Below are 25,681 nucleotides of genomic sequence, written 5' to 3'. Positions count from 1 at the left end.
CATTGCTACCTCGATGAAGTAACATTTACTGGAAGAATGAAACTGTTCATAAAGTGAAACGTAAAATGCAGAAGTGAAACCCAAACAAGTAGAGCATGGAGAAAACAGAAAATGATGGTGTGGTGGGCAAAGCAAGAGGACTGGAGGAAAATTGCTTTCTGCAGCAGGGACAAAATAACCAGAAAGCAAGCACTACTGTCTAACTCTAGTCCAATGTCCTAACAAGTACATAATATACAGTGCCAACAATGTCTCAAACACAAGTGGTCAGGTTATACAATGTGCGAATGTATCAAAATGAGAATTTCCACTTTTATTCCTGAAACCCTGTTGTAACTCCCTCACTTGACACCGCACTTCAAGGGATACTATAGGCATCAAAACAACCTTACATCCAAACTGCTTTATTAAGCGATAATGCCCCAGCAGTTTCACTGGTCCATTCTCTGACATTTAGGAGTTAAATCACTTTTCTTTCTGTATATGTAGCCCTGGCAACAACTTCCCTGGCTGTGACTGACACAGCCTGCATAATTTTTTTTTTTTTTTTAAAGTGGTTTCATTTTCAATCACGTTTATTTTCTTTAGAGGTTTTTTTTTTTTTGTATCCATCTACTCTTTAAATTGTACTTTAATCACACATAAGAGGCTCCTGCAGAGTCTAGGAGGCTATTAACAGATGCAAATGCATTAAACATATGTACATATAACAAATTTAGAGATAAAAGTGATAATGATACTCATTAGAACTGCTATTCTCTAAAAAGCCCAAGAAACCAAACCACACCCACAGATGCATTGTAATCAAGCAAAGTATGAAAAAACAGCACAAGCAGTTCAGACTAACTTGCGGACAGAGGCATCAGTCATCACCCCCATCTTTTTTCTTTACAACAGAGCCCATGCAGAATATGCCAGCATGGAATGGTCTACTATAGAGTGTGATCATTAAAATGAATAGGACTTTTTATAGCACATTTAAACACATTCTTTAAAGAGAGATGCATCACTTGACAAAGATTTTTTTAAATCAGCGAACACTTTAAAAAAAAAGGTATAAAAACCAAAATAAGCAAGGAAAAAAAACCAAAAAAAAACACTGCTTTTTTTTTCCAGCCTACCAAGTGGGGCAGTTGTATCATTTAAAGATAAACCTTTGGAACGGGACCGTTGTCTCAAAGTGAATCATGTCTCTTTAAGGACTCACATCATACTATTTATCATTGTCCCTTAATAAGTTAACTGTGGCGTGATTGTGTATGTCTCTTAAAGGGACAGCAGGCAAAGTATTTTATGTTCTTCCAGAACCCTACCTTGCTCTTTGATCTGCCGAATTTGCTTCACAGTTTCCTTTAAAATTGCACATTTGTCAGGTTTAAAGTTAAAGTTGTCAATGTCATTGAAATTCGCAAAAATCAGCTCAGCAAGCTCCTCGATATATTTATTCTCCTGCTCCCGATTACGCTTGTCATTGCTTCTCTTAGGACTGTGAAAAAATCAGAAACAAGGGATTGTGAAATAGACCATAACACACAATATAAAGCACATGTAAATATGATCATCGTGTTAGAACTTCATTATGGAACATCCAGCTATTTATGAAGGTCTTATTTGCAGTTAAACTTCACAATCTAAGAGTGTAATGGCTGAACTTTGTCATCCCAGACGTCCGTGAACTACATTTCCCAAGAATCCACGTCAGAAACAGGTCAAAATGTTCTCTCTAAATTTACCAACACTCAAAACACCAAAAACATTTAAAAAAAAAGGTAGAAAGGCATATATTTAGTTGGCTCCAGATGTTGGGTTTCAACACGCCGTTTCCTTCTAACACATTATGCTGCTAGAACATCAAGACTACTCGTACAGAGCAGAAAATGAAAAACATAGGCCAAAAACCTATCAACATCAGGGCTTCTGGAAACCACACCATTTGTCAGGCAAGATATAACTGGGTGATTCATTGCAGCTGAAGAGTTCTACAGACACAGAAACACGCTCTCTTTTCTATTTAGGAAAAGCATCGACTTCATTCATCACGAGCACTTTATAAGCAAAGCAATTAGCTCTGCATCTGCTAGAACAGATTTATGAAACGCAAAATATCTCAACAAAAAGAGAGGAGCGGACTGGGCCGTATATATCAATCCATGCAGACAATGAAGAAAATACTAAGAAAACTTATATATTGTGACTTTGTAAGTGTGATTAGAGATTGACAGACCCAACTGCCAGGATCATTCCTGTATGCTGGTTAATGTTCCTTGGCATGGAAAATTGTTTATTTGTACTGAGAAATTCCCCAAAATTAATAAAAAATAAAAAGGTTTGCCAAATATTAGAGCGAAAGAATGAAGCGAGCATTGGTTTCACATATTTAATGGAACGCTCAATTATTCCTAATTCTCAAAAGAGAGGATTCAACATGAATTTAAAAATTCATTTTAGATCAGTTGTCAAATTTAAAAAAAAAAAAAACTAAATAAAATGTCTACAAAAGACAAAAAAAAAAAAAACCCTGAATTTATTGCATAAAGCATATCCAAATTTTATATTTTTAACAGGCAATTCCCACTTTAGTGGACAAACCCGAACACTTCTACTATTGCACTCACTACATAATGTGAATCTAACAAACCAAATTACACCACCTATCAGTACAAACTCCAATAGGAAGGGGAAGAAAAAACTAAAACGAAACAAGCACAAAAAAAAAAAACATTACTTTGAGCATGTGTGTTATATTGTTGGCTTTTTAGGTTTAGTATCAGTAGTTTGAGGAATGCAAGATTTTACACATACATGCTGCAAAAAAAAAGCTCTCATATTAAGATCTTAGAACATAAATTGCATTAGCTGTCAGAGGGATGTGTCATGGCTCTTGTAAACATTGGCTTAATCACAGAGGTGAGGCTGTTTAACCCAGAGTTTTTAACCGATTATCTGTCCTTCCCCAAACTAAGAACTCACCACAGGATGGATTCAATTACTCAAGATAAATTTATTAGAATACGTGATAAATTTTTATCTCCAGTAATTGAATCCAGCCTTAATTGAATGCAGGACCAGTTTGGAGAGGTGTTAAAGAAATGACAGCTCAATATGTTTTATTCAGCTTATTTATATTAGTTTTGATGCAACAACTTTACAATTCTCTCAGGGGAAACATGAGTGTACGCCATTTCTTTTTCTACTACATTACAATCTACTTGTGATATACAGATTCTGTACAGTGTTGTGGTCTCAGAATCATTAATGGGACACTATTGTCAACAAAACAGCTTCAGCCTAATGAAGCACTTTTGGTGTATAGATCATGCCCCATGCAGTCTCGCTGCTCAATTCTCTGCACACCTCACTGCGTGTAATGTGGACAGCTTTCCTAAACACTTCCTGTAAAGAGAGATCTAAAGTTTACACTTCCTTTATTGCAAATTCTGTTTAATCAGGAATTTCTGATCTCCTCTTAATAGCTTGCTAGACCTTGCAGGAGCCTCCTGTGTGTGATTCAAATTCTATTTACAGAGCAGGAAGTACAAAAAAAATAAAAAAACGTTTAACATATAATTGAAAATTAAATTTTTCCCAGTCACACAGTCAGGGGAGGTGTAGCTATGGCTGCATAAGTAGGAACAAAAGTGATTTAACTCCTAGAAGAGGACAGAGCAGTGCAGGGGCATGGCCTGCACACGCAAACTGCTTCACCAAGCTAAAGTTGTTTTAGTGCCTATAGTGTCCATTTAATATAGAGGTTCTGGAGTCTATAGCATGTCCCTGCAGGCTGAGCAATTATAACGCTGCCTTTTCAGAGAAATGGCAGGGTTTGACGGCCGCTAAAGGTTCTTCCTATTTCAGTGCTGCATCCATAGAGATGCTGATTAGCGCAGTGTGGCATTTTACTGTGCATGCACAACAGCCTCAATACTTTCCTATGGTAAAGCATTGGAATGGCAGAGATGATCAAGACTGACTATATCAGCTATGGAGGCAGGGCCAACTGCAGCACTGCGATGGGGAAAGGGTTAACTACCTTTCAATTCCATTCTGAGGGTGGTTGGACCTAAATAGGTACTCCAGCACTACTACCCAGTTTCCCTGAAAATAAGCCCTAGCTTATTTTCAGGGGGTGCTCGTAATATAAGCCCTACCCTGAAAATAAGCCCTAGTTGTTGCTAGTTTGGAGAATGTTCTCCGAACCCAGATATGCGGGATTCCAATCGTGAGTAAGTTAATCTGTTTGGGGAAGTTTATTCAAACATAGATTTGCGGGATTCTATTTGCGAGTAAGCTCTATTTTCGGTAAAGTTTCCCCCAAACATAGATCCATGGGATTCCATGCCCTAGTTAACTGCCCCCCCCCCAAACGTAGCCCTGTTTTCTAGCTCATGCTTGCTACAGAATAAGACATCCACTGAAAATCAACTAGTGCTTTTTTTTTGAGAGAGAAATTAATATAAAGACACGGCCTTATTTTAGTGAAATGACGGTATATAGCATTAAGAATATATTCCCAACACTATTAAATGTTCTTCTAAAATGGACAAAAACAGTCCAACTGTAAATGTTTTTGACAACTTACTGCATATTTTTGGTAAACAGTTTAATTTAAGGCACCCCCCCCCCTTCCCCCCAACCTTCATTTAGAACACAAATTTGAAAGTGCCTTGTATAAAAGATTCAAAACTATTTAACACTTAAAATAGCCCCAATACTAAACCTTATGTTCTTTTATGTGCCTAAACCATGTTTATCTCACTACTCAGAATATCCAATTGCATATTTCCTACTCCCACACACCATGAACATCCTCCCAGACCTTTATGTATATCCATCACCAAACCCAGTGAATGCAGCATTACAGAGAGGCCACCATGCTGCAAGCAATCATTCCTATCTTCTGTTTTCAACACAGAAAACATTACAGAGGTTATTTAAGTATAGCTTTATACTGCTCCTGCTTTATTTGTACAGACTTCTATTATAATCATGGTGCGCGAGTGTTGGCAATCAATCGCTCCCAGGACAAATATGCATGCAAGAATCTCTAGTAAAGGGATATTATAGGCATCAAAACAACTTTAGCTTAATGAAGCCGTTTTGGTGTATAGATCATGCCCCACATTATCACTGCTCAATTCTCTGCCATTTAGGAGTTAAATCACTTTGTTTCTGTTTATTCAGCCCTAGTCTGTGACTCACACAAACCTGCACAAAATCAGTGTGCCCATTATAGAAATTTGTAATGCCTGCTCTGTAACTTGAACTTTAATCATAGTAGCCTCTAGAAGGCTTTTAAAAGGGGGAGAAGATGAGGAATTGTAGATTAAAAACAGACTATGCAAAACAGGAGCATTTAATACCTAGATTCATTTTCAGGAAGTGTTTAAGAAGGCTGTCCAAGTCACATGCAGCGAGGTGTAACTAGGGCTTTATAAACAAAAAGTGATTTAACTCCTAAAGGGCAGAGAATTGAGCAGCGAGACTACAAGGGCATGATCTATACACCAGAACTACTGTAAGCTCCTTTGAGCAGGGTCCTCTTCAACCTATCGTTCCTGTAAGTCTTTTGTAATTGTCCTATTTATACTTAAATCCCTCCTCTCATAATATTGTAAAGCACTACAGAAACTGTTAGCGCTATATAAATGGCAATGATAAAGTTGTATTCCTTTCAGTTGTGACAACGGGTATAAAATGAGTAGTAAAGGGACACTGTAGGCAGCCAGCCAGACCACTTCAGCTCATTGAAGTGGTCTGGGTGCTGTGTCCCTTTTGCACCTAGTGCTGCAATGTTAAACACTGCCAGTGCGCTTCCGGAATCGTAAGACTTTTGGTCCATTATCTGACATTCTCACGCTCTGCATGAGGGCCTCCAGCGTCAGATTTTTCCCCCTTAGGAAAGCATTGATTCAATACTATCCTATTGGGAGGTCTAATGTGCGCGGCATTTGTCACGCATGCGCATTAGACCCCGGTATCTGCCTTGCCACAAAGTCACATTTTGCACTGATAAATATTTCATACTCCCATAAGGAGCATTCTGTACTTTCCAAAGTAAACTGCCAGAGGGATGTTTACTCCTTTCCCAGTGAAAGAGTTAAACTGCTTTCTCAATCACATTAATACACCATGCATTCTTTATAGCAGAATATAGCTCATATCTAGTCATTACAGTTTATCATTTGACCATAACAAGAGTATACACACAAAGTCATTTCACATTTGATGTGGCTCAGCGATGCCTACCTTTTGGCAATGCAGAAATCATGGGATACATGAAGGGGCCCCGCCAAGCACTATGGGAAATGTACACAAAAACTGACAGCCAAAAAGGAGGAGAGCCAGTTATGGTAACTGATGCAATTTAACAGTGAAAATGCGGAGTCCAACAGTCCACACAAGACTACTGAAATCCAAAGCCAATTTCATAAAAGATTTTTGGGATTAAAAACTTTTGTTTTGTTAAGAAAACCAACACCTTTATTGTTCATTTTGCTGGTTTACATATTGTGTTTGTTTTAAGTGTCAGTTACCATGATGAATTAAGCAAAGCCCTAACGCAACAGAAAAACCAATGGAGAAATCAATATTAACCACTTAATTTTTCAATCTTGGTGAAAATTGAGTCATATTCCAATACAACGGCCTTATTCCCTATCACACCTTGCTTTCCTACAACATTATTAATATGTCAAAGAGTTGTCTCAGTTTTTATACACAACTAACCGCTCCGAAATGGCTACTGAGCAATCCAACAGATTCTGAATCAAAGTTGCAGTACAATAGTTACCTGGGACCAAGCTGATCGGGGCTCTCTTTCCTCTTCCGTGGCTCTACCCTGGAAGGGTCAGAGGTATTTTCTCCCATTCCACTCATCTTGAACACATATCAGCAACTACAGAGGAAAAAAATAAATAAAAAAAGTGAAAAAAACAGCAGAGAATACCGTAATACTAAAAAGATTATATACAAAATAAAAAAAATAAAAAAAAACCACCATACACCACATGGTATTTGACTATAGCAACTGTAAATCAATGGCATTCCTACTTTTCCACAATACATGACAAATGAGTTTTCTTGTTTTCCTTAAACAGGAGCCAGCCATCCGTTCATATATTGTTACCATAGCATTCCCATGAAAATGACATTATGCTGGCCACTGGCTTGGATGAGGAAACTGGAATATGAATTGGAACAATGGCTAATATGTTTAACTTGTTTGATATAATTGTAACATATTAATGTATAAGTCCCCTGGGTACAGTTTTGAAGGAGAAACATAGGCAAAAAAAAAAAAACAACAAACAAAAAAGACACACACACCACCACCACACCTCAAACTTCTAAGGAAAATATATAAAAAGAAACCCAACACATAAAACATTTACTGCATGAATCTCGACAGAGGGAACACATGCATTGCGATGAAATTAAGAAAGCAGGCAAGAGGCAGGTCCCTTTTCACCTTATGTATGCTTCTCCATCAAATAGATTTTCTAATAGACTTTAGGTATTGCATCAAGCGCTATGTAAGCACTTGGCACTATATAATTAAAATGTGAATACTGAACATCTAACTTCCAATCAACCCCAGCACATTGCACTACGAGCTTCAAATCTGACATCCCTTGCTGATATCAAAGCCACTATCTATAGGTCAATCTTTCCTAATGAAAAATTTATGAGTTGTATCCTTTTTAGAATTTATCATATCTAAACCATGCTTCCTTAAGGAGTATAAATTAGTTTGGACCATATAAATAACAAGTTTCTGTCTAGTCTGGAGCAAGTCAATATTTAGTAGTTTAAAGAGTTAAACAAAGCTCTAATGTATGCAACTCTTAAGACAAATACAGATATCCATGACAGTCAAGATATTACACAAATTCAAAATTGTATGCATACACTTAAACATATAAAAAGGCAGACAATTTCAGAATCTGCTCCTTGACCAGATACTAAAATGGAATAAGGGTAAGAATACGCCGCAACGCACAACATTAATCGTTTCAGCAGGTGTTTCTTAAATCACTGTAAACCAGTGTTTCAATCCCATCTGGGTAGTTGTCAGAAGGTTTGGTTTTAAAAATGGTTAACTCCTGAATTTCCATGCTAAAGTTTACAAAAAATGGATTGCACGGACTCTACAGTGAGCTGATGTTTTTTGTGAATTAACAGCCTATACAAAAAGTACAATATTAAAGCCCAAAAGTGAATTAGTAAGGGCACAATGCATTCATAACACTGAAGCAGATTGGCACATCTGACACTGAAGGTACTAATGAGATCTACTGCCGCTAAAGACATCATCAAAACTCATCACAGGACATCAAAATGTGCCAAGCGAATATTCCCCACTTCAAAAAGGAGAGCACCTCTGGGTTGAGATGGAATAGGAATTTCACAGCATGAATGCTCAGACATAGTGTGTCACAAGAAGTAGAATCCTTAAAATGATACCGTGCACCATAACTACTACAACGTATGTATTATAGTAATAGTGCAATGCCTGTTGGTCATACTACATATTTGGGTAGTATGGATTTCAGTAGAGCTCTGATTTTGATCAAATCTCGGTCCCTCTGTTGTCGCTATAGTAATGTGGTGTTATCCAACCAGGAGAACATATACAAAATAAAAATTCGCAAAAAAAATTAAATAAAAAACCCAGAGAACCAGCAAACAAATACTCCTTGTGCCACAGAAAAAAAAAGAAAAAGACGTAGTGGTATTGGTTCTTTGAATGTCCCTTTAACGTTAAAGAGGAAGTAATTCACCACCACAATCAAGTTAAACATTGAGCTGAATGTTGTCAACAACAAGACTTATTCAAAACTATGTTTGTCTTACTGAAAAACACAGCGATTTTTAAAGGAACGGAATATTCACCTCCACTTTTGCCATACACACCATTTTGTTACATTTTTAGAAGTGGGACAGCTCCTTGGGCCATTCAATATGTCTTTATGTTCCACTGAAATAGTAAGTTATTTTTTTTCCTCCAGGAATACCAGATCATTTTAAACATGTGCCTTGACCTATTAATTAGCACCACACTACGGTTAAGAACGCCATACGCAGACAGTCACTGCTGCAAACACTTAATACAAAATTCCTCTTTTTGCATCCTTATTGTGCATTGCAATTGAAGGAAAACTCACACCAAAAAAAACTGGAATCAGAGTATAACACAAGGGTTATTTAAAGGTCAGCGCATAGTCAGCACAACCTATCTCTGCTTAAACTGGGGACAGAGAATCAGAAATGCTTTGCATGTGAATGCACTGAGGCAGGTTTTAAAAACCAGCACCTAAATATTGGCTTATTTATTGTACATTCTGGCCTATTTACACTACGGCATATTCCAAAACAATAACAGCTGTAAAGACCAGTGTTCGATCCATGCTGATGTTGAACTAAAACAAAAATGTCATGCCAAACTGGAAAAGCATCAAAAGGAGCGTTCGCCAACAGCCAGGGATCTAGAATTTGGCCATTTTTATTATCCATAGAGACATTATATTTGTCAACATTTGCCAGAATATTGCTGACTGAGAATTGTGGGGTATGGAGTCAAAAAACACCTGCTGTAGCAACAAGGTTAGCTTTTACCAATAAGAATTCCCACACTGCCAATTCATGCAAACTATGGTTTGCAAAGCATGCTGGTACTTGTGCAGGCCTTGGTTCCATTAATTAATTGCTGTTAAACCATAATGCTTTGCTACATTTCATGGTGTTGGTAATAACGTGAAGCCAAAATTAACCACTGCGTGTTTACACTAAAAACTCAACTACAGTTTTATTTGACCCATTTACTGAGAGAGATTTCTCTAGTGAAAAAAAACAAACAAAAATCAAGTGTGTAGGCAACACCACTTTCCCTGCATTGGCTCCACTTCCTGGATCTCCGAAAGCTTACATTCCACCAGTGGAATTAGTACAAACAGGTCATAAAGAAATGATAATCATTAAACTGTCATTATTAAATGGAGAAGTGGGGTGGGGGGAGCCATAGAACTGGTTACTCAGGTTTAGCAAAGGGAAACCAGCTGAGTATCTGCTTAACTCCACCTCAGTAGGTAGCTCCTACACAAATTACCAAGCAGAAATCAACCTTTCTGAATTCCACTGGGAGTGTGAGGATGTGAAGCAGGAGAGAACTGGCACTGAGAGGGTTAATAATAAAGCAGACTGGAATGGCATCAGTAGGGCTGGGTGGGGGTAGCTGAAACATACAGGGCTCCGATACATTAAATGTTGCTAGGGTAACACAGAAGCCTCTTACAGCTTCCAGAGACAAACCAGTAAAGTCTATTTAGAGCATGGTAAAAATAATAATAATAATAATAAATAATGTAGCATTAGTTTTTACTTAAACATTATATTATTGTCCTTAACCCTTTGTAAAGACAAACACAGCATCGTTTTAATATTGTAATGTTTGGCTCTCTGTTGCATCAGTGTGTGTGTGTTTTTTTTTTTTTTTTTCTAGTCCTACCAATGAATATCCTATTCATATGTAAACCAAGTGCATTCATATGGGTTTGCAAATGTACTGGTAATTCCCAAAAGTCAGTGCGCCTGGTAGAGAGGGGGAAGGGGTGGGAGGAAGAGAGTGTAAAGGGGTAGGTTCATGAACCCTGCAGCCATTCTAAAGCTACACTACTTTTTACAGAAAAAAAATACTGATCGCAAAAATTAATCAGTTTCCGCCTTTACTCTGTGAAATGGTCAAGCAATATGAATTCGCAAAGTGCGTATTACGGATCTCCTTAGCTCTATGTAAAACACGTGATAAAAACAGCTTAACGATTGGAGTGTCAGTAAGGGGGAGTACGGAGCAATGCCCCACACGCTCCTCCGGCATTTAAAGAGTTCCATAGTAAGAATACATAAACCACAAGCACACGTCCATGTTTAACGAAGTTACACAATCCCCGATGGCCTCTGACATTACTGGCCAAACACACGGCGATCTGGAACGCTGCGTGCTGGAAGCAGGGATCAGCGTGGAATCCCCATGGAACGTTCAGGGTTCCTGGTTACAATGTATCCCTGAGCCCCAGGATGCTTTCAGTTTACCTCCAAGTTCCCCTTGTACTTACCGATCGGCGTTACACAGCAGCCGGAGCGCGAACTTTCCCGGTGTGTTTCCCTTTAAACGGTCTTTAAATCCCCCGATCTATAATCCACAATCCGGGTGCTGGGCTCATCTCCCTTTCTTCCTTCCTCCACCCCCTCGGGAAGCAGCTCGGCTGCCGATATAACCTGCCGTAGGAAGCAGTGGGTGAGAGCGTGATCAGCTGCTGGCTTGGCCACCCCTCCTGTCCTCCTTCCCTCACTCCCCAAGCGGCGCCCGATTGGTCCGCAGCCCGCCCTGTGTTTACTATGCTGCAGCCAGTCTGTTATTTCCAGTATCGTCCTGCTGGGCGTGGCTCAGATTAACCCTGTGTGCGCCTCTCCCGCCCCTTAGATACAAAGTAACACATTCCATTGTATTCGGTGCTGTACCCGCTCTGCCATGCTTTCACCTTCGGCCAGCATATTCCAGTTCCCTTTTAGTTTGTGTCTCTGTAACTCCGCAAGGATGCCATCAGGCTGGCAGGGAACCCCACCCTATCAGTGCCAGGGGAGCAGTGTTTAAAGTAGGCCGTGGGTGGTATTCCTTAATACAATGTACAGAGTTATCGAGTGATCCTTATAGGGCTACAGCTGTGCTAGTGCTAAATGTGGAACAATCAGTTCATTGGTTTATCAGTAGTGTCTGTTTGCAGGAACCATATATGGTGGTAGGTTTGCCAGATCCACCACGTTTCCTAGGCCCTGTAGTGTGTATAAATTATACAGGCAGGAGGGAAATCGATTAACCAAGGCCAGTCCATAGGTGACTGATTCAATTCTCCTCTATCAGAAAAGCAATGGCAAATACTACTAGGGAGCTCTAGTTATCTCTGTATTGCACAGCAACAGCAGTGTTAAGTCATACTGGGCCATGAAAACAAGATGGCCCTGATTACCCAAAGAGGGGTGCACGGGGTTCCACATGAAAACACATGAGGGTAGAAGCTGCAAATGTCAGAGACATGCTAGTAAATAATGGAAACAAACACCCACATGTGCAGAGATAGGGTTTATACACCACACTTCCTCCTAGACTGTAAGATCTTTTAAGATGAGTCTTATTCACGTTTTACACAGGGGTTTGTCATGTACTTGCCATTTTATATCCCATTGCAAAACTTTAAAAACACTGTAGATCATCAGCATTTATATAGCACCATTTTTTTTCTACAGCGTTTTACAGCTATTGAATGAGGATATTTGACAAGTAATTGACATAAAATAATATTGACAGACAAGAGGTGAAAATGGCCCTCCTCAAAACGAGCATAGAGTCTATGAGAATAAGTTGGTGCTATAGATATAAGCATATATTATATCTATACTTCCACACCCATAACTCCAGCTTACTTAAGTTATGGGGACAGTAGTGTCTGTGTGTGGTTTGATCAGGCTTTAAACGGTTATCTAATGGTTTGTCCCCAAATTTGTTCCCCAGACGCCCAACTTGTGCACAAACACCACCGCCCCATGGATTAATTTGCAGGATTTGGAACATTTTGGCAAATACTCAATGGTAACTCTCAGCCCATCAGCGGAGCCTATAGAGAGAAACAGTACTACAGATAATTCTGAGGACAGTATTACACAAGTCAGCTTGTGTGATGTAACACCTGAGATCAGTGTATTCCCAATGGTAATGAACTGAAGGCCAGGAACTGGCTGAGATATTTCAGACACTTCCTGGTTAAAGCGGATGTCAGGAAAGGAAAATCAGAGCTCATAATTTACTATTATTCTACTATTATTCTTCCCGCATTATGTATGAGAGTAGGAAGAGTTCAACTGGCTAGACAAAAAAAACGTAACAATAGATGATTCCTCATTACCCAATGCCATCCTACCTTGCTCTGCATGGCATAATTAGCAAGTTTACTTCTCCTATAATTATTCCAAAATACTTGTAAGCGAAAGCCGGATTCAGGACACCGACTAGTGAGCAAAAAATTGCCTAACAGGCATTCAGTGCATTTGATTTCTGCTTAAAATATAAGAATTATGGAGGAGAGCTGCAGATCCCCAGTTCTTTGCTAAAAATCAGAGTGACTTCATTCACTTCCTCTATGCACCATAACCCTATAAAATAAACAGTTATGGTGCTTGAAAAATCCTTTTAAAAGGAGCACTCTAAGCACCATAATCACTACAGCTCAATGTAAAAAACACATTGGGCAGGGGATAGATTGCACTATAACTACTACAGCTTTTGCTGTGCTGTGGTGCAGAGAGTTTATCATACCATTTGGTTTTGTTATTAAATATCATTTCAAAATACCTGATCTGCTGAAGTACATGGGAGTGACTTGCAAAGCTTAAATCTATAATATCACTTAGTCATACATTCCTCTTACCAAGATCTCCTAGTCAAGCCAGTTTACAGGACCTCCTCACATTACTACAGGAGAACTCGCCGCTCTGTCATTGGATTGCTGCTAATCCGTCCCTACCCACCCGATATTCAAACATCATTTGATCATCAAGAAGAATAGAAATTAACTATAATCCACCAATTTCTCAATGTGTGTATAACTAAAGTGTAGGACTTGACAATATATTGATATATAGCATTTAAAACATTTGTGTGTGTTAATTTTGCTACACTGCTCACCTTTGTTTTAAATGGTGCCTGAGAACCAATGGAGAACCAAAAAAACAAAAAAAATGAAATCAATAAATAAAACGTTCATGGAAATACAGAGGGGGAAAAAAAACCTGCATAACTGCAGGTAAACTAACAGAATTCTGTTACCTGTCTGTACAAGCACTCTAGAGTACTTGACAAGCACGCATAATTACATAATGCTAGTTTACCATTGAAGAATAAACCTATTAGACGGCACCTTTGGGGGTGCATTAAGTACACTTGTTGGCTTGCTGCACCTTGTCATGATAGTGGTTATTAGAATATGTACAATGCTTTTGATATACAGAATCCTCTGCAAATATATTCATACAGAGTTTGTTAAAATACTGGAACATGCAGCAACTTGCAATATCCAGGCCAATATATCTGAACTGGGAAAATTCCCTAACTTCCCTACTTTTTAAACTTGGCTATTTTATCCTACAACTGGGTACGTCACTCAGCTCTCCACAATTTTTGTTTTAGGGAATAAAAATCAAGATTTAAAAAGTGACAGGCCAGGTGGGTAGGTAAGGTGAGCCCCTCGCTTCAGCACCAGGAGCCGATGTCACTGCTGTACTTTCGAGCATGCGTGAGGTCTATGGAAGATTCCGCAAGACCACAGGATCCTCCATAGAAACAGCCAATCCACGGCAGCTGTCACTGATGAAGGCTGGGGGATTGACACTTAGAATCCACCCAAAGTGTAAGAAAGTCAGGTGGAGGAGAAAACAGAGAAATTATTTCCTTTCTTTTGAAATACTCTTTTTAAAGGGGGTGGGAGGCTAAAGGAACTGTATAGTGTTACGAATAAAAACCTGTACTCCTAATGTTATAACGGCCTAGTGCGTGATTAGTTTTAGCCCCCCTTTCTATTATCTTTTCTCAAGCTCAGAGACTCTCTTGGTGCTGCTGGTCGCTCTCTCCAGGATGGTCCAATCCAATGCTCCCTGTAGGGGAGCACTGGGGACTGATGCACATTTGCAGTAAGTGCATACCATAGGAAAACGTTGAATTCAATGCTTTCCTATGAGCTGCTTTTGGAAACATGACAGAGTTTCACTCTGTCACTGTAGAGAAAGTACTTCTTGTGGCAGTCAGGAAGACAGCCACTGGAGGATTGTTTAAAGACACTATATATTGTTACAAATACAAATGTGTATTCCTAATGCTATAGTGCCCTGGTCGCCATTTACCTTTACTTCCTTGCAGCAATGGTCTCCTCTGTGAAGCTCTGCCTCATTGGCTGAGATCATCGTTTCCCCCCAGAAAAGCATTGGGAGGCTAGTGAGCATGGGCTGCAAAACACCGCGCTGCGCCAATCAGAAAATATTTACTGTGCTATTGACAGCTACTAGAGACAAGTGAACCCAGCAAAGAAAACACTGCCATTCCTGCAGAACAGTAATGTTTCAGCTGCAGGGTTAAAATGAGGGGCACATTGCACCCAGCCTACGTCACTGAGATGAAGTGGTCTGGGTGACTATAGTGTCCTTTAAGATGATAAAAACCTCATTGACTCTGCTTAGATGGATTATTTTTATACGATGGAGAAAAAAAAAATACAGCAAGCCTGCTTTTAACTTGTCACAATATTGCTGCATAAACAACTCCAAAATTAGTTATAGTTTTAAAGGACCACCATAGTCACCCAGACTACTTCAGCTCAATGAAGTGGTCTGGGTGCCAGGTCCCCCAGGTTTTAACCCTTCAAATGTAAACATAGCAGTTTCAAAGAAATTGCTATGTTTACCTTGCAGGGTTAATCCAGCCTCTAGTGGCTTTCTTTCTGGCAACCGCTAGAGGCGCTTCTGCAACGCTGGATGCGATTTTCGCATCCAGCATGCAGAACGTCCATAGACGCGAACACGTACAGCGAATACCGCTGAGACTTCCACTTCCAAGGTTCGGTTACATTCGTCTAAGAAGAGCGGCGTTCGGTGGGATCTAACTCCCGAACGAGGGACACAAAACCAGCTTACATCCAAACACAGTTGTTCAGCCTGAATTCGTGGAACTCTCTTGGGCAGGCGCCTCATGTGCGGTCTGTTTAAACTATACCCAGGTGGCGTTTCGGCTGCATTCTTGGGATCCAAGTTCTTTCGGGATATGTTAGGCGCTCAGATCCAGGCTATCCGGGGATATAGGACTTGAGGGGGTACCTAACTGTAAAGTGTGTATTTTGGGTGTTTTTTTGTTATGCATGTCCTGGACCTAAGAGTTAATATAATTAAGGGTGTATTTTATAACAGTCCCCTCTCAGGTCCAGTGGGGAAATCCCCCTGGAATATGTTACATGAGACCCCTTGCATGGGGACACAAATAAAAGGCAGTGTATGGCTCCAATTAAACACGTTGACCCCCAGAACGGTGTGTCGGACAGTTACTGGGGGATTGGGATTATTCTGCTGAACTGCGCTTTCTTTCCTGCTGTACAGAACACCAGTGGAGATATTGGTTTTATTATTGCAGCTCCGCTACAGATAGAAATAGCAGATTTTTGCGGTTTCATTGGAAACGCTTCCAGTGGCAGTCTGCGTGACAGAATTCTACAGAATGGCAACGTTTTCAGTTGCAGGGTTAAAACTGGAGGGGGGGGGGGTGATGAAGTTGTCTGGTGCCTTAATGGGACACTCCAGGCCCCCAGACCACTTCTGCCCAATGGAGTGGTCTGGGTGCCAACTCCCACCACCCTTAACCCTGCAAGTGTAATTATACAGTTTTTATAAACTGCAATAATTACCTTGCAGGGTTAAGTCCTCCTGTAGTGGCTGTCTATCAGACAGCCACAAGAGAGACTTCCGTGTTCTAAGAACTCGAAAAGTGTTTTAATTTGTAAACAACACTGGACATCCTCACGCTATGCATGAGGACCTCCAGCGTTGCCGGAATCCCCATAGGGAAAAAAAAATAGCGGTTTCCCCCGCCGAGTGACGTCGACGGGAGTGGAGCGTGGGCGGAGCCTGAACCAGCGCCGAGGGACATCGCCGCTGGATTCAGGTAAGTAATTAAAGGGGTTTTAAACAGAGTAAAAGTGTGTGGGAGCGCACTGTCACTATTCTATCAGTCGCTCAACATTGTGTTGTGAAGCAGCCCACTGTGAATTTACTGGATTGTAATATTTCTCTTTATTCCGTAAAATCTCTGTTACCTTTTATTAATTGAAGGGGTTTTAACCCCTTCAGCAACATGGGATTGGGATGGGGGTGGGAGGGAGAGGGGCACCGGAATATGTTTTCCTGGCCCTGGAGAGTTCCTTTAAGGTTAAGCAGAAGTATAAATGTTATTAACAGTTTATATGTCAAACAGATCACAGTAAAGGAACGCACAAAACCAAAAAAAAAAAAGCAGGCAATATACACTACCGAAAAATGTAAAGCGTACATATGTATTTTTGTAAGCACTTGGCTCTATTTTACCAGTTCAAATGCAGGGCATTTTGTTGCAGCTATTAATAAACCATGAACAAAAAGTTAAGAAAGGAACTACAATCAGCCAAAGTGAAAGAAAAACTCAGGATGCATATATCAGCGTATTTCATTGTTTGAAAGACACCTAAAATCTAGAAACTTTAGTCAGACATTTTACAGTCCTGGATATACAGCTACGTGGTTGTCCAGCTGTTTTACCACAACTCGTATCATTCTAAGCCAGGAGCCCCAAACAACCCTGACGTAAATTATAACATGAGGATATTCAATAAAGAAATTGCTTGTGCAAAAAAGCTTGACCCCTGTTTATGGATGCTGGCAATTGCACACTTCTCTGTAGAGTTTACATATTGGTTCTAAACCTAAGAACAAGATCATCAATATGGGAGTTCTAACATTTTGGGAATATTGCTCCTAGGCATTTGAATGTTAGAGAACGAAATAAAACACAAAAGGGGGAAAACAAGTATTAAAAAATAGCAAAGAGAAAGCATGAGAAAGTAGAAGAGAGGCAGTGCAGAGTTTTAACTACAAATTGCAAGATGTTTGGGAGTTCTGAAGGTCAAGGTTGATGTGAGAGGCAGAATTTGACTCATTCTCAAAGTTCTCACCAACAATCTAAAACTTCCTGGTTTCAACTTGACAGTGCATTGAGCAAAAACAAAACAATTTTCAAAAAGCCCACCCTATGAGTGAGCATGTATGTGCAGCATGGGGCAAACAGAAATCTTAGAGGGTGTATTCTTCATAAATATTCTAATGCATTAATTACTGCAATTATTTACAGAATTACATCAGAAGTTGTTTCTGTTCAACTTAGAACATTGCCCCCACTGAAAGGCCTTAGAGAAGATATGACAATTTGCTCAGCCCCTTTTTACTGAGGTGTTAAACACTTCTGCATAAGTATGTGCAAATCTCCCCTCACACAGTAATGAATTGGAGATCAGGGATTGGCTGAGATATTAGAACAGCATCCTGTTTGAAGTGATGGTGCTCTCCTGAGGGACAATGGGTCAGTGGTTTTTAGTGCAATAAACACACTGACTTCAGGGCTGTAATAGGTGAAATGTAGTCCCTAAAATAGGTTTTATTAATAGGTCAGTATTAAAATTGTGATTTCTATCTTGGACATTGATTGTTAATGGTTAGCATTTTTAATTTGAATGTATATATGAATTGCGCAGGAAAAAGGTAAATTCAGTGTGTGCTTACATTACGAGTTTGATTTATTTTATTTAATGAATTTATGAATTATATTTATCTCAGAAGACTGATAGAAAGCTGCTCTAACTGAAAACTCAATAAGTGTGAAACAATTAATACACACGCACAGAGCAAGTAGGCAAGTATAAAAGGATATCAATACACAACAGATACAATAACTCAAAAAAGCAAAAACACGTATACCAATAAAGAACGAGAGAAAACAAAACAAAAAATATTTACAGTCATAGATGTTATGATCTATAAAGGTTTGTAGTTTCAAACAAATACAAAGTTGTATAAAACATAGTAGAAGAAACAAAACAGTATGAGAACACAAACCTTTATCTCTCATAATGATGGTTAAAGCACTATTACTCATCAACAAAGAAGAAACTGTGAACAAGCGTAATCTTGGTTAATGTAACAAGACTGCAGTGTATGCTTTATCCCTTATCTCTGTGGGCCATCTTCCAAGTAAGATAAACCAGAGGATTCCCTGTGAGTTTAAATAAAGCTCTTAATGGTTTGAATGGTCAAGTGGCATGTAGCACACACTTTTCAATCTTGTACAGGACATACCCAATTGTCTATGACATATGCATCAATACAATACTGAAGTGGATCTTAGCTCCTCTGCATTTGTATCTATTTAAAAAGGGCCCTCCAGGTGGCATCCATTAACATGGATGCTAATCTAAACAATCCAGGAATATAGACACTAATCAATGTGTAAGTGTTAGAGGATTCCCAATAATTTTATTCATCTTTCAGCTTCTTGGCCAATGAGGAAGGAGCAAGTGTAATTTAGCACTACAATGCATGCCTGACATTTCCCTAATAGAAGACACTCCATATAGGTGGAAGAGATTCCATTCAAATGAGCAGATGCCCTCAAGCATGTACTGCACATCCTGTTTATTCCTAGATTCTCACTGGTTACAATGTTAGACCAGGGAATGGCTGAGATATCTAGAAGTTTCATGGTTGAAGTGTATGAATGCATGTTTTGGGTTTTTTTTTTTTTTGCATAAAAAGGGGGCTAAAATTTGCAGACTGGTGTACCCATCATTTTTAATCCGCATTCCTCCCCCTGCAGTGCACGACCCAGCAGAGGCGTACAACAAAAGCAACACTAAAGGCAGAGCGATATACGGTATCTAACAAAAGTGTGTACACCCCTCACATTTTTGTAAATATTGTATTATATCTTTTCATGTGACAACACTGAAGAAATGACACTCTGCTACAATGTAAAGCAGTAAGTGTACAGCCTGTATAACAGTGTACATTTGCTGTCCCCTCAAAATAACAACACACAGCCATTAAAACTGTTGGCAATAAAAGTGAGTACACCCCTAAGTGGAAGAGTCAAAATTGGGCCCAAAGTGTCAATTTTGTGTGGCCACCATTATGTTCCAGCACTGCCTTAACCCTCATGGACATTGAATTCACCAGAGCTTCACAGGTTGCCACTGGAATCATTTTTCACTTCTCCGTGACATCACAGAGCTGGTGGATGACCTTGCACTCCCCCACCCTCTGTTTGAGGATGCCACACAGATGCTCAATAAGGTTTAGGTCAGGAGACATGCTTGGTCAGTCCATTACCTTTACCTTCAGCTTCTTTAGCAAGGCAGTGGTAGTATGTTGGAATACTGTCCTGCAGCCCAGTCTCCGAAGGGAGGGGGATCATGCTCTGCTTCAGTATGTCACAGTACTCACTTTTGTTGCCAACGGTTTAGACATTAATGGCTGTGTAGCAGAGTGTCATTTCTTCAGTGTTGTCACATGAAAAGATATAATACAATATTTACAAAAATGTGAGGGGGGTGTACTCACTTTTGTTAGATACTGTATATCCAAAAAACAAAACAAACAAAAAAAAACATCTCACCTCAATCTAAAGTGGAACATATACATTTTATTGGCATGATCAAGTGAATAATTGCAATGGTCTTCAAAGGGCCAACATTCAGTTTTTACATGTCAGATGTACTTTAATACCAGCGTCCTGTGATTAACCAAAGGTTAAATTAGCCAAAATCATTCAGGACACATCAAGGTTATCTAGAGGTTTAAATTTCAGATGAAATTCACTAGATTTACCATCACCAAGATTAAACAAACCCATACTGGGTGCTAGTGCTCTTGTGCTTCACGAGTTTAGTGAGCAAATGCTTAAAAATACAGTTTGAATAAGTTAGCAGAAGAGTGAGTTTGGACCTAAGAGAGATCTGGGAACTCCGTTCTAGAGGCATATCTTAAGTATGTGTTGACACCAATTACTGCATTGGAATTACAACCAATGTGGACATATACATTGAAAGCTTAGCAAGCCTGGCTCTGGAAACCAATCACATTAAAAAGGCAGTGATCCTAGCACAGTACACTAACAACAGAGTTTTGTCAGATCACTAAAACCACAGACTTCTGCTGAGCAAAGCCAGGCTATTTTTATACTCTCTCCTCTTTCTGTTGTGTACGGTATGCTTCCCATTGTTACTACCAAGGTATTAAAATAAACATCCAACCGAAAGTCACAGCTTTTTTTTGTGGCTTTCTAGGGGGCTGCTGGACACGGGAAATCTGATGGGGACTTTCATTAAGTAACCATATAGGTTAAGGTTTCAGAAAAGGAAACTCTCTCAGACAGGCAACTAGCTCATTTATTGAAAGCAGAAAGGCAAAAGGAGAAAGGAAAAAATAAAATAAAAATCAAATTAAATAGTTGCTGGGAGAATATTATGGGTCACAAAGGGGCAGTTTTGGCAATGAAACTGAACTACATGGGACTCAGTTAACCTCCTAGACAGTAAGTGTGTGCACTGTGTGGTACAGATCTCTCTCTGAGCTCTGCATTCATGATAAAGGGAAGGTAAATGTTCTATATGAACTCCCTATACCCAGGTCACATGTCTGAGAACAGGAGGAGATCTGGCTTTACGTTCCATCTCATAAACTACTAGAGAGAAAAAAACTTTACTTCAAATAATCTGCATCTTCCCAACATGAAGGTAAGCAATGTACAGCTTTGTATACAGTTCGTAAAGGAACATTTTAAACTCAAAATAAAGGGTTCTCTTTTGTTTACATTTAGGGCTCCCATATGTATATATGAGCCCTAAATGTAAACAAAAGAGAACCCGTTATAATATATATATATATATCTTTACATTTTCTTTTTGAAACAACTTAATTAGAATGAAGTTATTGTGAGGTGTGAGCAGGTGCCCTGGCACTAGTTTACCTCAAGGGTGTAAAGTGTTTAACAAACCTTAAACCCCAAAGCAACTGAGTCTGGTGGCCATCAGCTTTGCCCTGCTACTTTGTTGTAAGTGTAAGTCTAGGATCAGGATAGGTCGAGCCCCTGATAGAGAGTCAGGTGACGCTCAACTCGTTCGCAACTTGCCATTCTCCTGTTTTGTCCCGGGACCTCCTTGTACAATAAACACTTTATTCTGATGAGGTTGTTATGGCACACCACAAAGTTAAAAACTTATAGCCCTGGAACAGTCTCCTCACTGCAACTCAATCCTTCTACAGTGCAAATCAAAGACTAAAGGGTCCAACTTACGCTCTTTTTAAACAGCGTAACGTTCAATCTATACATGGTGCTAGCAGACTCGCCAGCAAGTGTACAGATGATTGAAAAAAAACAACAAAAAACTCTCCCCCTTGTAAATAACTTCTTCAGCATGGGTACTGTCCAATGAAATCAAAAGATTTAAAAATAAAAAAAAAAACTGGAAAAGCTAACAAAATGTGGAGCTTTTGCCAACACACTTTGTAAAATCCCACAGCTTTCGCTAGTAAAGTCTGTGGGGAAAAATTAAAATTATTACAAATTATTGCACAAGCGGGGAGAATTCTGCAGTTTTCAGCCTAGACCTCAGTGTTGTACTATCAATGTATGGTGTATGAAGCACCAGGAGGTAAAGAACGAAGATGGCAGCATCTGCAAAGGAGAGCTCAAAATGGATACTATAGTGCCAGGAATACAACGCTTTATTGCTGGCACTATAGCTCTCTCTGCCTCCCCCCTACCTCGCGCTGCTCCTCACCCCCCACCGCCACTGTAAATAAACCCTTTATTTACTTACCTGATTTCAGCGCTGATGTCCCTCGGCACTGGGCCGTGGCTCCTCCGACGTCCCTTGGCGCAAGGTTGTGGCTCCTCCGACGAGCAAGAACGCGCATGTGCGGCGTGTGACACGCATGCATTAGGCCTTCCCACAGGAAAGCATTGAATCAAATAATCTGCTTTGAATCAATGCTTTCCTATGGGGAAATAGCTGAAGTTGGATGAGCTGAAGTGGTCTGGATGCATATAGTGTCCCTTTAATGCTTAATAGAAAGTTTACTTGCCACTTCGATGTAAAATTACAAAGTATTGGGAAATTTGTTGAGGCTAAAGGGTTGATATTTAAATATAATGCAGAGTTTATTTCACTTTTCCTTCAAAATTAAAGTGAAACATTCCACCTAATAAGCAAGCAAAGTAAAGCTCATGAATGTTTTAATGCAGACTCTTCAACTTGCAACTGAGAAGATGGTTTAATAAACACACATTAGCTTGCAGTTAATGGCTGAATTAGTACTTCCTGAGAACATTACAGACCTACTTAACTGCGCTGATGCAATGCCGAATTTGTGCTCTCGAAAAACATCAACAGCAAAAAAGTATTTGTGTGTATGTATATGTATATGTATATATATATATATATATATATATATATATATATATATATATATATATATATATATATATACATACATACATATACATATACACACACACACACACACATACAAAATACAGAATCCAGCGCATATATACACACAGTGAGGAGAAAAGGTATTTTATTACTTGCTGATTTCGAATGTTTGCCCACTGACAAAGAAATGATCAGTCTATAATTGTAATGGTAGGTGTATTTTAACAGTGACAGAATAACAACAATAACAACAAAAATCACATGTCAAAAAATGTATAAATTGATTTGCATGTCAATGAGTGAAATAAGTATTTGACCCCTTCGACTTGGTACTTGGTTGCAAAACCCACACAGATGTCAGACGTTTCTTGTAGTTGGTCACCAGATTTGTATAATTATTATTATTGCCATCTCAGGAGGGATTTTGTCCCACTCCTCTTTGCAGATCCTCTCCAAGTCATTAAGGTTTCGAGGCTGACATTTGGCAACTCGAACCTTCAGCTCCCTCCACAGATTTTCTATGGGTTTAAGATCTGGAGATTGGCTAGGCCACTCCAGGACCTTAATGTGCTTCTTCAAGAGCCACTATTTTGTTGCCTTGGCTGTGTGTTTTTAGTCATTGTAATGCTGCAATACCCATCCACGACCCATTTTCAGTGCCCTTGCTGAGGGAAGGAGGTTCTCACCCAAGATTTGACGGTACATGGCCCTGTCCATTGTACCTTTGCTGCGGTAGTTATCCTGTCCCTTTAGCAGAAAAACACCTCCTAAGCATAATGTTTCCACCTCCATGTTAGACGGTGGGGATGGTGTTATTGGGGTCATAGGCAGCATTCCTCCTCCTCCAAACAAGGCGAGTTGAGTTGATGCCAAAGAGCTTTATTTTGGTCTCATCTGAATACAACACTTTCACCCAGTTCTCTTCTGAATCATTCAGATGTTCATTGGCAAACTTCAAACAGGCCTGTACATGTGCTTTCTTCAGCAGGGGGACCTTGTGGGCGATGCAGCATTTCAGTCCTTCACGGCGTAGTGTGTGACCATGGTCCTAGCTGCCTTGAGATCTTTAACAAAATCTCCTCACCGTTCTCTTGATCATTGAAACTCCACAAGGTGAGATCTTGCATGAAGCACCAGACCGAGGGAGATGGACAGTTATTTTGTGTTTCTTCCATTTGCGAATACTCGCACCAACTGTTCTCACCAAGCTGCTTAGCGATGGTCTGGTAGCCCATTACAGCCTTGTGTAGGTCTACAATCTTGTCCCTGACATCCTTGGACAGCTCTTTGGTCTTGGCCAGGGTGGAGAGTTTGTAATCTGATTGATTGCTTCTGTGGACAGTTGTGTTTTATACAGGTAAAGAGCTGAGATTAGGAGCACTCCCTTTAAGGAGAGTGTTCCTAATCCAAGCTCGTTACCTGTATATAAGACACCTGGGAGCCAGAAATCTTGCTGATAAACACTTATTTCACTCATTGACATGCAGATCAAATTATAACTTTGACATGCGTTTTTCTGAATTTTATTTTTGTTTTTCTGTCTCTCACTGTTAAAATACACCTACCATTAAAATTATAGACTGATCATTTCTTTGTCAGTGGACAAACGTTCAAAATCAGCAAGGAATCAAATACTTTTTCCCCCTCGCTGTATGTACTGCTTCAAGCTTAGCTCACAATAACCCCTTGTTTAAGAAACTGAATATTTTTTCTTATATGAAAATTGTACAGCACTGTGGAATAGGTCGGTGCTATATAAATGCTAAACAATTTGAGCACAGTAATAGAATTTAGACTAGATCACATGGGAAATCCCATAAGAGTGTTTGATTTAATCTTAGAACACTCCTATCATTCTATCAGCTATTAGAACCATGCGAGATTATGCTGAGCATATTCACTCTTCACTAGAAGCATGTTTATTCTGTCATCCTCTCACCAGTTTCTGAATGTGTGAGCCCATGTGCCACATCCAAATAATATCTCACTCCTGTGACGCTGCAGGGTGTGTAATGTTACAGATACTGTCTAACATGCATTCCAGGGCCAGAGGAACAGGCCGGAAAGGGAAGTGTGTGACCAAAAAAAGGCAAGTATGCTGGCTTCAGGAAAAACAGCATCTTGCATGGTTGCTTCTATGCTGAGTGAGGGAAAAATGGGATGGTGCATTTCTGCCTTCGATCTTATAAGCTGTATACATTGCAGTCATGGTAAGTCTTTGGCACTATAGCAGTTGTGGGCTTTGTTTCCCCATGACACCCAGCCACCCACATGATGTGGAATATTTCTAGAGACTTATTGTAAGAAATTACTACTAGTTACCCTAGATAGGAGAACCAGCAGTACCTTGGATATTACTCAGTTTAATAAAATATTGGAAACCATCTATATAACTTATGTTAATTCCCACACACTTGACGCTTCATTTTTATCACGTGAACAGGTGATACTTGAAAAATTAGAATATTGTGCGAAAGTTCATTTATTTCAGCAATGCAACGTAAAAGGGGAAACTAATATATGAGATAGACGCATTACATGCAAAGAAAGATAGTTCAAGCCGTGATTTGTCATAA

The 25,681-nt window shown here is 39.6% G+C and overlaps 1 protein-coding gene across 1 annotated transcript in view; it reads right to left on the bottom strand.

Annotated features, from left to right (window-relative positions):
• NCOA2 (nuclear receptor coactivator 2) overlaps positions 1 to 25,681 on the bottom strand; it is a 354,595-nt gene that overhangs the window by 42,657 nt on the left and 286,257 nt on the right. The window contains exons 4-6 of the mRNA XM_063451336.1: positions 11,112 to 11,274; positions 6,791 to 6,895; positions 1,314 to 1,486 (exon numbers count right to left, since the gene is read on the bottom strand). Coding sequence (XP_063307406.1) covers positions 1,314 to 1,486; positions 6,791 to 6,876 — 259 coding nt within the window. The 5' untranslated portion in view covers positions 6,877 to 6,895; positions 11,112 to 11,274. The remainder of the gene's footprint in view (positions 1 to 1,313; positions 1,487 to 6,790; positions 6,896 to 11,111; positions 11,275 to 25,681) is intronic.

The sequence above is a fragment of the Pelobates fuscus genome, chromosome 4 (genome assembly GCF_036172605.1).
Source record: "Pelobates fuscus isolate aPelFus1 chromosome 4, aPelFus1.pri, whole genome shotgun sequence".
NCBI classification, from domain to species: Eukaryota; Metazoa; Chordata; class Amphibia; order Anura; family Pelobatidae; genus Pelobates; species Pelobates fuscus.
Note: the sequence above shows the minus strand (reverse complement) of the source record. Positions and strands in the feature narration are given on the sequence as shown.